At 37.5% G+C, this 18,844-nt stretch overlaps 1 protein-coding gene across 2 annotated transcripts in view; it reads right to left on the minus strand.

Annotated features, from left to right (window-relative positions):
• Window positions 1-18,844, minus strand: part of Hmt-1 (ABC transporter ATP-binding protein/permease Hmt-1) — a 318,374-nt gene that overhangs the window by 112,611 nt on the left and 186,919 nt on the right. For both annotated transcript variants that reach the window (XM_090402438.1, XM_090402439.1), the window contains exon 9: window positions 17,541-17,650. In XM_090402438.1, the coding sequence (XP_090258564.1) occupies window positions 17,541-17,650 (110 nt within the window). The remainder of the gene's footprint in view (window positions 1-17,540; window positions 17,651-18,844) is intronic.

Raw genomic sequence — 18,844 nt, forward strand, 5'->3', positions numbered from 1 at the left:
CATACACTCCTTGCTTCTCCCAGCACATAGTGTACTCGTGGCAACCTACCGAAACTCTCGTAACTTTACAGTTGAAATGAAAGGGGGGGGGGAAGCACCATTCTACATAATAGATATACTGGAGTTGGCCGTACACATTTAGTTTAGTATACTGATTTTCTTTTGTCTAGCAATTGGATAGTTGTTCACATACAAATTCCTACTAAGTAACTACAAAACTTTAAACACTGCAATTTCACAATGCTAAATTAAATTTATACAATACTAAATTACAATTTTATACATGTTCCTTGATTTCTGGCAAATTATTAGTTTTCTTATTTGAGCGGCAATAATGTTATGTCTTCTGACATAACAAAGACATCCTCCCTCATAAAAAAAAAATTTTTTTTTTGTTTGTTCTTTCATGTTTATTCCTGCATGTTCTCCAGGGGGGGGGGGGGGAAGTTCTCTTCTTTTGTCTGGTACAGTAACTTCTAGATTAATTACATGTAAATTTTGCTCTGATGGTTTTGGACCCCTCTGCCCCAAATTTTCCTCAGTTTTGTCTTGTTTACTTTCTACCCCAACACCCAAACTTTGTTTTGTTTCAGTTATACACTTTACCTCAGCCATTGGCGTAATTTGAGACTCATCCTGACTGTTTCACTCAATTTCATGTCCTTCAATCTTCTGTATGGGATTACCCTTTCCCTGCATTTTCTCTTTATGTGATCTCTCATTCCTATCCCAAATTTTGTTTCCATGATTTACTCTACCAAACCGTTTCCTTCCCATTAGACTAATCTCATTTCTGGATAGATTACGTGAGAACTTATACCTCTCTAGGAAGTCAGTTCCTAAAACTACCCAAAATTGTGTAAGGGATGTCTTAGGGAGCACCAGCAACTCCTGCCAAATCCACATGTTAAATTCTGGCAAATATAGTTTCAACCTAACCTTTTTGTCTATATACACTGGGAACAATGATACTCCTGTTAGCTTGATGGGTTTATGGAGATTTCGAATCCCCCGCCATATGCGTAACCTTATCTCCTGGAAGTACTTTCCAGAAATTACTGAGACTTGGCAACCGGTGTCTAACAATACATCACAATATGACTCTTGTATTATGTCCTTAACTTTTAATTTTGATTCTCTTTCACTCTTATGATCTTTATTTCTTTTCTTATTATTACCTTTCACATACCCTAAATTTGATCCTCTATTATTTTCCCATGAGGGCCTTCTATTAGAATAACAGTATCTTGCAATGTGCACCGTCCTATAACACTTAAAACATCTAGGGTTTTCCTTAAAATTTCTTTGACTATATTGATTCTGAGATCTACAGACACTGGGTCTTTGCTCAGTCATAGTTTCAAATTTTTTCATCACGTCGTCAATTTTGCTTAACAAAGGCAGATTTTGTCGTTCAACCTCTGCTCCTATAGTTTCTCTAATCTCGTCTGCATGCATAACAGGAGGCTCTGTGGATTTAACCGAACAGGTCGCCAACTGTTGTAACACAGCATCGAGACGATCCATTACAGACTTCTGTGATTGGTCCACCTCATGTTTTATCATAGAGCTAATTTCCTCCCTACTAATCTGATTAATCTCTGCTACAGTACACTCATCACAATTAGCTCTCAGATTAACAATTTTGGATTTATGTTTGTCTTTACTCGCTTGTTTTCCATACACTTCCTTTTCCCTTTTCTGCCCCTTTTCTAAATTATCATTGTTTCCTGAATTACTACTTTCTTTAACCATATTAAACTGCATTAATTTAGATGTGGGAAAAATGTTTCCCAGCATTTGCTCCTTTTCTTTCACTGCCTTATAGCATTCCTCTAGGTTAGTCAATCTTCTCTTATATGCAGTTTCCCTTAACTCAGATCTTAATCCTTGTTTGAACTGTAGCAGAACAGCCCAGTCTAGATGTGACTTATCTTCACTGGATACACTGAGACTATTTGCTAGGGTCAGCAAATGATTATAGTAGTCTGTTACACTTTCTTTGTCCTTCTGAGCACTACCCTGTAGTTTCCAGAGATTTGGTCCAATACTCCTCAGTCTTGAAAATTGTGAGATTAGCGTTTCCTTCTTCTTCTTTGAGTGCCATCTCCTATCGGAGGTCGGCGACCACCTTGGCAAATTTTGAGCGATTCTCAGCTATTCTGAGCAGTCTCTCAGAGTTCATACCAGTCCACTGTCTGATATCTGCCAGCCAAGATTTTTTTCGTCTTCCTTGTCCTCTTCTTCCATTTATCTTCCCTTTTATAATCAATTGACGTATCTTATATTTTTCATTACAAAGTAGGTGACCAAGATATGCAGTTTTCCTTCTTTTTATGGTATCTAAAAGTTCACGTGATTTCCCCATTTGTTTCAGTACTTCCTGATTGGACGTTTTTGCTGTCCATGGGATTTTTAACATTCGTCTGTATAACCACATCTCAAAGGCTTCAAGTCTTTTTATTGATGTTGTCTTCAAGGTCCAAGTTTCTGCAACATACAGCAGTACAGACCATACATAGCATTTAACCATGCATACTCTAAGCTCTAAGTTTAAACTGCGGTTACACAGCGTTGATTTCATCAAGAGAAAATTTTTTCTTGCCATTTCAATTCTAACTTTTATTTCCATTTCTGGATTGCAATCTTCATTTAACCAGCATCCAAGATATTTAAACTTTACCACTCTTTCTATTTGTTTCCTATTTAAAGAAAGTGCTAAATTAAGAATTGGTTTCTTACTTATGACCATGAATTTAGTTTTGGTGATATTTATTTTTAATCCCATTTTTTCACTCTCTGCATTTATTAGCTCCAAAAGATTTTGAAGATCCCGAATATTGTCAGCCAGAAGAGCTGTATCATCGGCATATTGGATGTTACTGATGATTTCACCATTTACACTAATCCCTTCCTTTCTTCCTTCCAAGACTTTTTGAAATATGGCTTCTGAGTAGATGTTAAAAAGAAGAGGTGACAGCACACGTCTTTGCCTTACTCCTCGTTTGATGTTAATGGAGTCTGTAATAATGTCATTAACTTGAACAGATGCCTTTTGGTTCCAATATAAGTTTTCAATGATCCTGATGTCTTTACCATCTAATCCAATTCTTTTTAATAGTACAATCATTTTAGCATGTTGGACTTTGTCAAATGCTTTCTCGAAGTCGATGAAGCAAATGAATATTACCTTGTTTTGGTCAATACATTTTTGAAATAAGATCTGAGAACAGAAAAGGGCCTCTTTTGTTCCCAAGCTGTTTCTAAAGCTGAATTGGGTATCACTGATGGTGTCTTCACATTTCTGTATATTCTTTTTTGAATTATTTTCAGAAACATTTTGAGAACGTGACTCATTAGGCTGATCATTCTATAGTCATTACAAGTTTTTGCATTTACGTTTTTAGGTAGCATGATGAAGGTCGACTGTAACCAGTCTTGAGGGATTATGCCTGTATCGTAGATCTTATTAAATAGCTTTACTAACATGTTAATGTTGTCACCTTCTAATAACTTTACTATTTCTGCCGGTATTCTATCTGGTCCTAGGGCTTTACCATTTTTAGCTGAGTTCAATGCACATTCTACCTCTGATTTTAGAATGCATGGACCTTCCATATGTTCATAAGTATTTTCTGGGTTCTGTCTGTCATCAGTAAAGAGTTCTTCTATATATTTCACCCATTCTTGTATTTTGTCATCCTTTTTGGATATAATTTCTCCCTTTTTGTTTCGAAGGATACAGAATTGTTTTTTCTTATATATACCTGAGGTCTCTTTCATCTTTTTGTGTAGATTAAAATTGTCATGTTTTTCCTGTAGAATTTCTATTTCTTTACATTTTTCATTCATCCAGATTTCTTTTGCTTTTTTGATCTTGTGTTTAATAATTTTCTGAACCTCTGTATATTTTGTTGGATTATGATTTTTATATGATCTGCGTTGATCCATGAGAGAAAGAATTTCATCAGTCATCCAATCTTTCTTTTTTACTGCTCTATTAGGGCATAAGGTATTGGTACATTTCTCTATGAAGACAGATTTCAATTTGTCCCACGATTCATCAACCCTCATGATGTCATCATTCTTGATAAGTGCTAGCTCTTGATTCAGATCTTGACTCAATTTGCTTCTTATCTCTGCGTTTTTTAATTTTCCCAAATCAAACCTTTTTTGTTGATGTTTCTTAAGCATAGTTTTCAGGTCTAAGTTGTAACTCTGCCACCAGCAGGTTATGATCAGAAGCAATATCTGCACTAGGATAGGTTTTTGTACTCTTTATAGAACTTCGAAATCGTTGATTAATTAGTAAGTAATCAATTTGGTTTCTGACTATATTCCCATTGTGGTGATCGCCAAGTATACAATCTTCGAGGTGGTAGCTTAAACCATGTGTTTGTGATTATTAGCTCCTCTTCCTGGCAGAATTGAAAAAGACGGTCACCTCTCTCATTTCTTGTGCCCAGTCCATGTTCGCCAACTACATCTCCACTTCTACCTTTCCCAACTTTAGCATTGAAATCACCCATGACTATGTTAATATCATGCTTTTTTGTATTTTTCATTAATTCTTTTAATTGATCATAAAATTCTTCAATCTCTGTATCACTCTTGTCAGCAGTAGGGGCATAGACTTGTATAAGATTAACATCTAGTGGTTGTCCTTTCAGTTTTAATAACATCATCCTATCTGAGTAAGGGATGAAGCTCAACAGTGACTTATTGATCTCTTTGTTTATTATTATTCCAACTCCGTTTTGATGGTTGTTTTCACAACTTCCAGAGTGATACATTGTCATGTCATTGACTTGAGTTTTGCCTGATCCTGGCCACCTAACTTCACTCATTCCTAAAATTACAATTTCAAGTCTTTTCATTTCTTGGATAGCATTTCTTAGCTTACCTGCTTCATACAAGGTTCTGACATTCCAGGTTCCTAGTTTTACTGAGCGCACCATGTTGAGCCCAGGAATTCTTCGCACCCCTATCCCATTTAAGGGACGCCGGTAACTCGGGGCCATTTGTGTAGATTTGCTCGCCATGGTGGTTAGTCTGGAGAGAGAATAGAGCAGTAGTTTCTCCATTTGCTTTCTGTTCTGCAGTATTATAGACGTACACAATAAACTGTATTGCCATCTGCAATTTTCTAATCACAAGCTTTACTGTCATCATGAGACTTCAACCTTGTGTCAGTACTGACAAAGCTGCTTCCCTTTGCTAGACGATTGAATCCTTTATTTTTCCTTGTAACTCTAGGTAGGGGCCCTAACTGGGTACTGACAGCCGGAGCCAGCTGAGCCCAGGTTGTTTATAGAGGTCTGCTCCTCTGAAGATTCTTCTGCACATTTCACTGTTGGGATACAAATCCTCGTTTAAGCGTTTCCTTAAACTTATCATATTCTAGAGTTTCCTTCAGAATCGGGGAGGAATATAGGAAGGTTTTTTGCCTTTCCCACCAACTTACTCCTAAGTAAGATTAACAACTGAATATCAGACCAATTAGCCAACTTACTTAGTTTCTCGATTTAGGCAAAAAATGCCAATACATCGTCACTGTCCTCATCCGAGAATTGCGGGAATACCTGTTGTGGATTCACCGTTCTGAAAAACTCTATATCATCCATGCAAGTGGTAGTACTGAGAGCCATAACAATAATTTACCAGTCACAAATTCTTAGATTAAAATTCAAAATTTTCAAATTTCACTCTTGCCTGTCTAGACCTACAACTTGCTCACTTAATTTAATAGTTTCTATATATATTTCTTAATTAAATTAAATCCTACCGGCTGTGCCATTTTATATCTTCCGCTGCCATGTGGTGTATTGCTCACTGGCATTGTTATGTATCACCGTGTGCGCCATTTTAAATATCGTTGCTCTTCCATTATTTTACTTCCCTACTTTACTTACAAAATCTTCTTGGCTCTAATATCTGTATCACTTCTTACACATTCATTCTATAAGGAAAGCAAATTCTATATCTCTGGCCGATTCCTAAATTTACTCACGTGCATACCCTAACTGTTAAGGGTAATTCCTTACTATAAGAAATCCTCTAATTTCTACCTGGGGCCGTCTCCTCTTCAGATATTGACAAATTTATTTTTTTAACGCTGCGCCAGCCAATATCTTAGAATAGAGGGGACTCTCATTCAGGGAGACTTTTCCAGACCTTTGGTGCACAAGGAGAATAAATTTATTGCTTATACTCATAATTCAAATACTCTACTATGGCTAAGTAAATTCAGGTTTGCAGTCGTAGCCTCTATAACATATTATACCATTCTTTCAATTCCTCTCCCTCCCGCTATGGTTCGAATTAATGAGTGGTAGTTTTGGTTCATATCACAGGCAAAACTCAGGTATAAAAGAAAAAAGCATATTTATTGGAATCTAAGGACATAATATACACTTAGATCAATCTTACTTTCAATTAGTTCAATGGCATGGTAAATCAAACTATATCAAACTTATTAATATTCAAATGCAAAAACAATCAACCCTTCTTTCAAGTTAGAGAATTAACACACATAATGTACACTTCTAAAATATTCTACCCACTATGTTAGTCTTGCATATTAAACTAGTCACAACCAAACTGTATCAAACTGATTGATACCCTAATACATGAATACCAAACTCTTCTTTCAAGTTAGAGAATTAACACACATAATATACACATTAATCTTTCCCAATCAATATTCTATCTACTGTGTTAATCTACCATATTAAACTAGACACAATCATCTATAACCATTCCTAACAATTTGTCTTATGGACATTAGCCACTGCTAAATCACTTAAAGTCCTTAAATTCTGTCCATACTCAATTAATACACTACAAGCACACATAATATACACATCATACCTTTCTATTCAATATTCTACCTACTGTGTTAATCTTGCATATTAAACTAGTCACAATCATCTATAATCATTCCTAACAATTTGTATTATGGACATTAACACTACTAAATAATCACTTAAAGTCCTTGAGTACTGCCCACACTTGATTAATACACTGCAATAATTCTTCCCTTTTACCGACTGGGTAATTATACAACAAAATCTGTACTTTACCATTTCGTGGGGTAGGTCTCCAGGTCCATCGGAACTGTCCTTCTTTGTTTGAACTACCTTTCGAATCTGCCATAAGCCTGCATCCATGTGGTGGGTCACTATGGTTATCAGTTTCCCTTGTCTATTCTCGATCTGTTTTGGGCCATCCTCAACTCTAGCTGCCGGTTATAATGTACGTCAGCGATAGTATTCCGTCGGTACTTTCAGCAAAGGCCGCATCTACCGACATCTCACGCTGTAGTACCGGCAGAAGTTCAGATAACGAAGGGAAAGGCGCACCCCCTAATGTAAAACAGGCTTTAGTTCATTTGAAAAGAAAAGTATCACAGTTCGTATCTCGAAAAGTTCGTATGTCGAGGTACCACTGTATATACATACATACATATATATATGCATTTGGCTTTTCATAAACTAAGCACTTTCTGTATCCAATGACTATTATGAACAACTGTTACACATATATTCTGGAAGTGAAAATTTGAAAGCGGCAATAAGGACATATGTGCTTAGTTGGTGGCTACAATAAATCTGTTCTGTTTGCATGCATGCAGCATAGTCTGTGGGAGCAGTGTTTTTCCATTAAGTGTAGTGTGTCATTTGAGTTGTCTCTAATTACACTAATTGTTCCTAAGTATAATATGTAAAATTCGAGTTACGCAACGGTTTACGGAATGCATTACTTATAACTCGGTGTGTAACTGTGCATGCATATATATATATATATATATATATATATATGGAAAAAATTTCAAGAGAGTGGAGGAAAGAAAAACGAAATCATAGGAATTAAAATAGAAAATAAAGAATTAACCAGCCTTTTGTATGCTGACGGTCTAGTTATTTTTGCTGAAAATGAAGACCAATTACAGAAAAATCTACACATATTGAACAAAACAATAGAACAGTATGACAGGAAAATCTCAATAAATAAAACAAAATCAACAGCATTTCAAGGTAAAGAAATTAAAAGATGCAAACCAGTCATTCACAACAAAGTAACAGAAGTGAACAAATTTAAATATCTAGGAAATTACATAAGCCCCAATGGAGAAATTCACACTGCATGTAAAAAGCAAAAATTCCTAGCAGTCATTGGAACTTTGAACAGACAGATCAGAAAACAGATGTCTAGAACAACCCAAATAAAATATATAAAACAATAGCCAAACCAATTCTGAAATATGGCAGTGAAACATAGACTTGGGGAGAACGAGATAAAAGACAAATGGAAGCTACAGAAATGAAGTTCCTAAGACTGCTTGCAGGCTATGAAAGAATAGACAAGATAAGAAATGAAGAAAACAATTATCCATAATTAATATAACAGAAGACATCACAAACTATAGAAAGAACTGGAAAAACCATATAGAAAGAATGAATGAGGACAGGTGGCCAAATATTGCCTGATAACATAAACCAAAGGGACACTGAGCAAGAGGAAAACCCAGGATAAGATGGACAGAAGACTTTTTTAGCCCTTGTAAACATTACAGGGAAACAATTGCCTAATACAGGAAGCCAAGAAGAAGAGAATGAGAGGTAGGGGAAGGGTACTGGTTAATAGTTTGCTAAATTCAACTATGAAACAGTCGTTTTAAGACAGTGTGATAGGTTTCACAAGTTTACTCTGCTATATGCAGAAGTGACCAATAGTAATAAACATTTATTATATTGCACAGAGAGCTTATGAGAATATGATCTTTGGCATTGGAGTTGCCTTAGCTTGCACTACTTAAAAGAACATGACAGTTGCCCACGCATCTGTATGTTCACCATTTATTAGTGCATTTGATAAAGTTTCACTGGCCTGACAGCTGTTATGAACTGGTTGGTTCTCTTAGGAGACTGCTGTATAAATAAAGGATCTTATCCAAATACTAGACTTACCCTACCACTAAGCCTGTTACTGAGTAGAACCACTGCTGAGTTAAATGATCCTTCGCGTCACTCATTGTTGGGGGATCCGAGAGATACCCGGCACATAACAAAGTTTGCAGGTTTTAGTTTTTTCTGGGGTGGTCTCTTTGGTGAATGCCTTTCTCTGGGATATAAGTGGTTCTTCTGTGGTATGGGAAACCTGCCACTGAATAGAACCACCACTAAGTAGTGAATTAAATGATCCTTCAGACCACTTGTTGAGGTTAGAGCAATCTGGGGGATTGCCTAGTTTTTGGAGAAGACCCTTTGCTTATAAGTGGTCTCAAAGGAGAATTCTTAAAAAAGCAGAAGAAGAAAACTTTAAAGTAAGGATGCAATTCAGGGAAGTGGATGCTCCTTCTGCTATCTTTTACAAAAAACAACTCTGGATCGCTACAGAGAAGCCATCAAGGAAATCATGCCACACGGAAACACAGTAAGCAACACTCGTGAAATTCTGGAGGCTTTTACTGACCACTAAGAAGCTTCCTTGGATAAGCAAGCAGCCACTCTAGGTATATGGAACGAACTAAGTTTGCCGACTGATCATCTGGTGATCCACAATAGCTCTATAACAGTAGGTGAAATCAAGGTAGCGGCTAAAGCAGTGCAGGCCAAGGAAAGCTCAGGGCCAGATGGCTTGGGAATAGAATTTTATAGAGCAGAATGAAACACTTTCTTACCCATACTAATCTAGCTCTTTAATAATTTCTTCCAGAGTGGGGACATACCAGTAGACTTCACCAAGAGTTACACAATATCCGCCCCCCCACACCCACCCACCTAAGAAAGACAGAGATGACAGAATCACAGGTAACTAGCATCCCAGTGAACTCAATAACATAGAGTGCACCGGGATACAAGTTATTCACAAGAATGATTAATAACCGAATGAAGGTCAATCTCTCAGTATTTTTGCCAGCACACAGACCTATGGTATCTCAAGCCAGGATATGGGACTATCTCTTCCTGCTATTAGATATTATACAGCTTTTCAAGAATAAATAGAATCCCTTGGCAGCACTCAGCATAGACTTGTGAAAGCATTTGACAGAGTCAGATGTGAATTTCTCTTCCACATTTTATATCTCACGGGGCTTGATGAAAGTTTATGCTGATCAATGAATTTACTTTGAAGCCAAAACCAGTTTGATAGTAAATGGCTGCATATCAGATCCTATGCCTCTTTACAAAGGAGTACGTCAGGGTTGTCCTTCAAGTCCACTACTTTTTCTCTCTGGTATTAGAACCACTTCTGAGATGGATGAACAATACCACCGTGATAAGAGGAATACCACTACCCAACCATCCACAGAGTAAAAAACCCTCACCTATGTAGATGATTTAATTTTTACCTTCAGAGATAATAGTTCTATGAACGTGTTCTTTAACAGCCACCATCATCAAAATTATGGTCATTCCTCCACTACGACACGTCATCCATCTTACAGGTATCAGGGGAAATAGAGAAGCCGATCTGTACAAACCCTTACTCCATTTCTTTTGGAATTGTCGCGAACAAAAGGTGGAGCTTAAGCATCATATTGTACAAGATGGATTTGATTTCCCAGTGGTAATCAGTGGTGTAGCTAGAGCTTTTGCCGCCTGGGACGATCCCTTAGTTTGCCGTCCCTCTCAATACAGACAAAAAATACTATAAAAAGTCAAAACGACGTATAGGGAAATAAATTAAAACACTATGTTTATTTTTAAAGTAAAACTTTAATTTCAACATTCTGAAATGTTATTTTTCTTGCTTTTCTGTTAGCAAAATCGTCGATGACATTGGTGAAGTCTATTTCATAGTAATATAGGTAATTCTTAATCAGTTTTATTTAGAAAAACTCCTCTCACAGCTAACAACGCTTACAGCAGTTGTGAGGAAAACTCACAGTAGTACTACAATATTTGGAAATGAGTTCTCGAGACTGTATTTTAGAATTAACTGCGAAAGTTCAAAAAGATTCAAAGTGCCACCCGGGGTAGACACCCCCCCCCCCCCTGCTAGCTACGCCTCTGCCCAGGTATCATATATCACTCCTTTATTAACAACCATTAGAATGATTAAGAATATTCAAGAGAAAGTATTCTTTGGTAGTATTCATTGGTGTATACCACCAATACTATGCAGGTTAAGAAATAATGGAATTTAAATTTATCCGAAGCTTCCAATTACCTTTAGTAACTTCAGATCAAACAAGTAATGTAATGTCTCTAGAGGAGAAGGGAGTCCTATGAAACCATGAGCAGAGAAAGACAACACAAGGCAGATTAGCTTCAAGAAGATTCCCACCCAGATATGGGCTTCAGCTACACCCTTCCCCTCTTTCCTTCAGGTTTTCAGGAGCAGCATGCAGACCTTGGCAATTCAGATATCAAGAGGTTGGAGTGAAGTACTATGACTGATACTTTGTAACTGAGATCTCAGTTAAGACCTATGATGTTCTTTTGAACGAACTGAATTGCCTCGTCTCTGAGGGGAATCAACCAGTTCGAAACAGCTGTCAGGCCAGTAAAACCTTTATCAAATGCACTAATAAAAGGAGAATATATGGATGCTTGGCAGTGGTTATGTTATTTTATAACCACTGCCAAGTGGTTATAAAATAGTAGTGCAAGCTAATTTAATTCAACTCCTATGCCATGGCTTGCACTACTTAAAATAACCTGAGAGCTTACGAGGATTGTATTCTCGTAAGCTCTCGTACAAACATTCAGCTTTGAAATAATGTTGGATCTTTAATATTCACTATTTCCATGTAATTTATTATGCAATTTCTTGGTTTGTGACATTTTTCATTTTCCTTTTAAAAAGAAGCCATAATTCAAAATTTTTAATTTTTTTCTTCTTCCAACGTATGATAGATCAGATGGATTCATTCAAGTGTCAATATCCAGAGCAATCTGCTTTCAGCTGCACAAGAAAAAAAAAAAAAAAAAATCTATTTTCCTATACTGATTACTGTAAATAACTTCTGTGGTTCTCCACATTAATTTAGTGCATCCATCGGCACACTTTTAAGTAGTATACCCTAAAAATCAGCAATTATTGACAAGCCGTTTTTTTTTGATCTGAGGCGATATATAGGGATTATAAAAATTAAGGAATTTTAGAAATGAAGTGCATCGGAAGAATAGCTTGGTTATTCTTCCAATGGCACCCTTGAAAAATCCGTAGCTATGTGCTTTCATTCATTGTCTTATTTTCAGTAAAATATCATGTAAATATAAATATGTAAAGTAAAATAGCACCTTTCTGACACTGCCCCAACCATAGAGTTCCTATCTCTGCATAATGATATATCTCTTAGCCTTGATGGGAAAATGTTTCTATTATAACAGTCGAAGTTTCTCATGATATTACATGTGATATAACACAAGTTAACGAAATAATTTAGTTAGGAAGGATGAAAACTGATTTATTTGCCAAGCAACTTTCATTCGCAGTAACTTGACTTGAAAAGTTCATATGCAGTGAAATTGTGCACTACATATTAATTACATTACATTAGCCAAGCACTATCAGCCCAGGGGGACTTTTGGCCTCAAGCACCACATGTCACCACTGGGCACGGTCCTCTGCGACTGTCCGCCACATTCTAGTCTCCAGTCCGACAGCCTGCAGGTCTCCTGATCTGCCCATTTCCTTCTCGGTCTTCTGATCGGGATGAGGCCTCCCACACTTGTCTCACAGTCCTTTCGGGGCCCATATCCCAGCCACTAAAGACACCAGGCTCACAGCTCCATCAAGATGTCTGCCGAGTTGTATAAAGCATGTATGGCAGCATTGGACCACCTCCTCCAGACTCCGTCTGCCATGACCCCTCCATAGATACGTCGTAGCATCTTGTTCTCGAACACTTTCAGGTGATCGGCTTGTCTTGGTGTGAGAGTCAATGCTTCAGCACCGTAGAGAAGAACAGGCCTGATCAAAGTCTTGTATAGTTCCACCTTTATAGTCCAAGACAGCAGCAAGCGCGAGGCGAAAAGGGGACGCACCTGATAATAGGCCATATTCGCAGCATTTACCCGACTTTGGACATCAGCCTCAACTTTGTTGTCTTCAGTCACGAAAGAATCCCAGCACCTAAATACCTTCACCCTCTCAAACTGTGCAGCTCACTCTGGATCTTGAGCAGCATGGCAACTCATAAAAAGGTATTTTGTCTTCTTGGTGTTTATCTTCAAGCCAACTTCTTCTGCAGCTTCTTTAATAGCAGTAACCAATGCCACTGAGTCGTCCCGTTGATGCGCCATGACGTTTAGGTGGTCCGTGTAGCCAAGAATCCTAACTTGCACCCCCATGTCAACTCCATCTGCCAATTGCTGTATGTTTCTAATTATTTCTTCCAACACTAGATTGAATAGAATCGGAGAAAGCCCATCACCCTGCTTCACACCGGTCTGTACTTGAAACAGGTCCAACAGGTCACCTTCTGCTTTCACTCTTGCTCTCGAACCAGCTACGCACACCTGCACAATTTTTCAGAGTTTTCGAGGAACTCCCAGCTCTTCTAACCATATTTTTGGGCGTATTATTGAGTCATAGGCTTTAGAAAAGCCTATGAAAATATTATGAACTTCCCGGTTATATTCCCAGCACTTTTCAAAAACTTGGCGCAGTGTGAAGAGTTGGTCTATTGTAGGACGGTTCCTCTTGAAGCCCATCTAGTAATCACCAAGGCACTCTTCTGTATATGGTGTGAGGTGCATTAGCATGATGTTAGACAGCAACTTGTAGCCAGTCGACAGCAGTGAGATGCTCCCTATAGTTGCCACATTGAGCCTTATCTCCTTTCTTATATACTGGGATGATCAGCGACTCCTTCCACTTGTCTGGCAGCCATTCTTCTCGCCAGATCATCAAGATGAGCCAGTGCAGCTGCTCCAGCAGGACGTTCCCACCATGCTCCAGGAGCTCAGCCGGTATGCAGTCCACTCGTGAAGCCTTATTATTTTTCAGCATGCGGATAGCACGAGTAATCTCACTAAATGTCGGCTCTTCAATAAATGGTTCAGCAGTTTGATAAGGAGTATAATCCTCCGATATTGACATTCAGCAAGTTCGCGACATACCTATGCCACCGAGCAAGAACATCTTTTGAGTTTGTTAACAGATTTCCACTCTCATCTCTTATGGTTGCCGCTTATGTCTGGGCACCTCGCACGGCTTTGATTGTCCGGAAAATCTCCTATCCATTATTCGTCACCCTATTTCTCTCTATACTAGCCATTTTCTCATTAAGATACTTCCACTTTTCCCTGCGTAGACATGTATTCACCACTCTTCTCACCCTCTCATATGCAGCTTTCTTCCTGCTATTTGCTAGATAGTTCAATAGTGCTTCCCTTCGTTTCGCTACAGCTTCTTCACGCTCTCTATTAAACCATGCTTTTCTCCTCCTCTTTCTCTTTCCCACAGTTCTCAAGGCAGCTAACGCGACCATATTTTTGATGGTGTCCCACATCCCATCCGGATCATCTTCTTCCTCCTTTAACTCCCCAAAATGATTCTGCAACTCTGACATGGAATGCCCACTTGCCTTCCGCTGTTTTCAACTTGTCCAGGTCCCATGCCAATCGTATGGTAGGACACGCGGGCTTCTGAACCGCAATTCTATGCCTGAAATCATAGGCTATAGGCTACCAGTCGCTATCTCCATCTGCGCCTCTGAAATTTCTCACATCTGAAATGGAGCTGTGGTGACATCGATACACTACTACATGGTCTATTTGGTTAACTGTTCTACTGTCCGGCGATCTCCAGGTCTGCTTGTGGACGTCTTTATGCGAAAACATAGTGCTCTTTACAAAGCATCCCGTAGCGGTGGCAAAACTCGCAAGTCGGATCCGTTATCATTACACTCCTCATGTAGGCTCTCACTACCCACGAAAGGGCACCACACATGCTCTCTCCCCAGCTTCACATTGAAATCTCCCACTACTAGTTTGACGTCATAGCATGGTAGATTAGCACAAGTATGCTCAAGCACTTCGTAGAAACAATCTTTAGCTGGTTCTGAGCTCTCTTCAGTAGGTGCATAACAGTTCACAATACACACATTTTGAAAACGTCCCTTAACTTTAATAGTACACAGCCAATTGTTCACAGGTTTAAAATCTAAAATATTACACAAAAATTTATCACTAACTAAAAATGCAGTTCCGAGTACTTTTCGTCCTCTGTCGTCACCACTATTGTATAGCATGTACCTCTGATTGTGGGTCGAGCCATGTCCCGGCCATCGCAACTCTTGTACATCACAAAGTCCCAATTTTATACTGTCGTAAGACATTCGTCACATTAAAAAGAGCTCCTTCTTTCACCAAACTTTGTATATTCTAGGTCCCAAAACGATTAATAATAATCATCGCAAAGGCATCCGAATTCCAAGGCTTCTGTAGTGCTTGTTTCGTAACCAATAGGGTTTTTACAGGAGGGGTGGTTGGCCCCTCGCTAACCCTCTCCTTATATTAAGATTCCTTAACTAAATTGAGCATCATAGTACTAGCGACAGAAATCCTTAAGCAGTTGCATACAACAAAGTACTATAATAAGCTTCTACTCAAATTACGCATAGTTGCTTGCACATTCTCTACCACTACAGTTTCATAAAGTATACTCACTAAAAACCAATAGACAATTTACACAAACCTATATGCAATGTGCTCAACCTAAACATCATAATTTTAAAAGAAATACTTCTCAACAAAAATTTCACTAAAACGCGTAAAAAACTTTATACAGCTAAATCAACCACCAGCCACATGTCACAGCACCACCTGTAATAAACATATTTAATTATTGTTGAACTAGCACTTCATTTGTAAATAGAAATTGGCAACGGACACTGATTAAACCAGCATGGTGAATACATTGCAGAGAAATGAATGACCAGTGTGAAGAAAGTTTGGTTTCACAATTTGAAGGGACATGTTACTTTTATAAAAGGTATAATGCTCAAAAAAACATATTTGTTTACACACAGAGCTTTTGGGGGGGGGGGGGGTGAAAGAGAGAGAGAGAGAGAGAGAGAGAAAAGAACACGAAGTAATTGCTTGATGTGATAGCCTGAAAAAAGAAACATCACAGAAAAAAAGTGAACAAGACGTTAGGTAGCTGTAATGTAAAAGCTGCCGATATTCCTGTGATTCATTTACCCTACTTTATCATTTTAGTTACATTGAAAATTATCAGGAATCTTTTTTTATTTTTTCCTCTAACTCTTTAGAACCTAGCAGAGTGGGAATTATCATCTGCTTACTACACACACACACACACACACACACACACACACACACACACACACACACACACACACAGAGTATATATATTTTAATTATGACCATTTTGAATTGCATTGCCTTTTAAAATTTGAAATGCATTTTTAAAAATCTTTTATTTTTCTGAAACTACAAAAAATTATTATTATTTTTTAAGTTAAGGGATATACATATTGTTTCATAGCCGAATAAGAAACTTATAATGTAGAACAGTAATACAGCTCCTAGGAGCTAAGTTCACATTATGGGTAAATACCAAGAATAGTGATCGGAGCTTACTCCACTCTTACTATGAGTTGCCTCAGTGTTGCACTATCCAGGTATTTGCTTTAGCTTGGATTCGTTGAACTTTATATAGTTTCTATATTTGGCATGAAACTCTGAGTTTCTATATTCTGCATGGAACTCTTTGAGTTTCATGAATAATAAGAATATTTGGCTATGAAACAATATGGGATGTATATCCCTTAACTTAAATAATTTCATGTCGTCGAATTGAAGCCTTTGGCTCTTCATATAATTAGTAATTTATTATTTTTTATTTTTTTGAATGGGAGGGATTTAGAATTTTCCATTTGATTGAAAGGATGTAAGTTATATGATTGAGATTCATACGTTGGTGAGAGGAGCCTATCAAATTGATACAGGTGAATTACTGCATAGATTAATGAGAGGTCATTCCAAGAAATATACAAAAAGTCATGTGAGTAAGAAAGTGAAAAGATTTTTTTTGCATAGGGGTGGTGGATAAGTAGAATGCATTCTCAAAATGCACGTGAGTGTTTAAATACCAAATGTCTTCAAGGCAAGGTATGATAGTTATGGTGGCCTGTGAGTGATCGACTGCAGGCACACAGTTACTCTGGTCTGATAGCTTTCCCCTGTGCAAGTGACATTTGCCATTTGTTTGAGTTAACTTTTGAGAATGAGAGGCCGTCAATGGTGAGGTATGGCATCTCAACAGAAGAATGGCTGACAATAGAGTCATTTTGAACACACTGCAGCAGGTGTTCATAATGACAGCATTTCTTATGTCAGTTATTAATGGATTTATGCTTATTTCTTAACATTTTATCTTTTATCAATCTTGCATTTCTGAAGCAACTTCTCAGAAATGCAAGATTTCCAAACTCGTGTTCAATGAGACTCGTGTTTTTTGTTAGTTTTGAGTTATAGAACATACATTTAAATTTCTGAATAGGAATTATGAAATAATCCTGTACACAAAGTAATAAAAGTAGAAAAGTTCATACTCACTGTTTCAAAGTTAAGTAGAGCATCAACTCCTTGTGCTTCGACAGCATTGTCAAGTCTATTCATGTTTCTTCGATATTTGGTTCTCCATTCAGTAATTGCAATGGTAGCAGCTAAAAGAATATAAAAATCCTTTAAATAACACTAAACAAAATAACAATTCCATAAAAGTAAACCAATCCAGTCTTAAATATCATCCTCCCACAATGAACAATATGCTGAAAATGTGTACAAATATGTTGTATATATATTTCATCTTCATCATCATCATCATCAAATTCCTGACATGTACCCTCAAGGGGTATACAGGATATGATAGTACTACATGAAAAATTTACATCATTATTAACTTCCTATCTACAATTTTCCTCCAAATCAGTCTGTTACTTGTCAAGACTCCAACATTATCAGATCTTATGAATCTATCTTCTAAGGCACTTTGTATGGTATCAATCCACCTATATCTTGGTCTTCCTCTAGGTCGTTTCCCTGCCAACCTGGCAAAGAACACTTGTTTTGCTAACCTTTCTTCACCCATTCTGTTTAAGTGACCATACCACCTGAGATTAGCTCTGCTAATGCATTCCTGGATGCTGACAGTGTCAAGTTCTTTCCTAATATCCTCGTTTTTAATATGATATAGCCATTGATGCCATCTGTTCACACCCCTAATCTTTCTCGGGACTCTCATATCTGCAGTCTCTAGTATTTGGTCAAGTGTTTTACTTCTGACACAGCTCTCAGATCCATAAGTTAAAACTGGTTTGAACACTGTCTTGTAAACAGCTAATTTAGTGTTCCAACTAATTTCTCTCTTATTCCATATGAATTTATTCAATTGACTTCTTACCATACCAGCTTTGTTGATTCTGTTGTCTATTTCCATATTTAATTTACTATCTTCAGTAAAAATCGTCCCTAAGTAGCTGAAATGTTTTACTTGTTCCACAGGTTACCCATTCACAACACAGTTGACATTTTCAATGATTCTACCTATTTTCATTGTCTTTGTCTTTTTATTGCTGACCTTCATACCATATCTATTACAACAGTTATTCAATTTAGTCAGAGAATCTTGCAAACTTGTGCCAGATTTATTTAGAAGTATAAAGCAAAGAGCTGACATTAATGTCTCCAATTCTGATATCATGTTTAATACCACTTTCCTTCATAATGTGATCCATATAGATAATGAATAACAGAGGGGATAATGTACATCCTTGTCTCACACCAGATTTAGCATTAAACCATCTTCCTGTACTTCCTTCAATTCAAACTGCTGATTTGCAACTCATATAAAGACTAAG

The sequence above is a fragment of the Typopeltis vanoorti genome, chromosome 13, assembly GCF_054136105.1.
Source record: "Typopeltis vanoorti isolate ZY-2024b chromosome 13, IOZ_Tvanoo_1.0, whole genome shotgun sequence".
Lineage (NCBI taxonomy): Eukaryota > Metazoa > Arthropoda > Arachnida > Uropygi > Thelyphonidae > Typopeltis > Typopeltis vanoorti.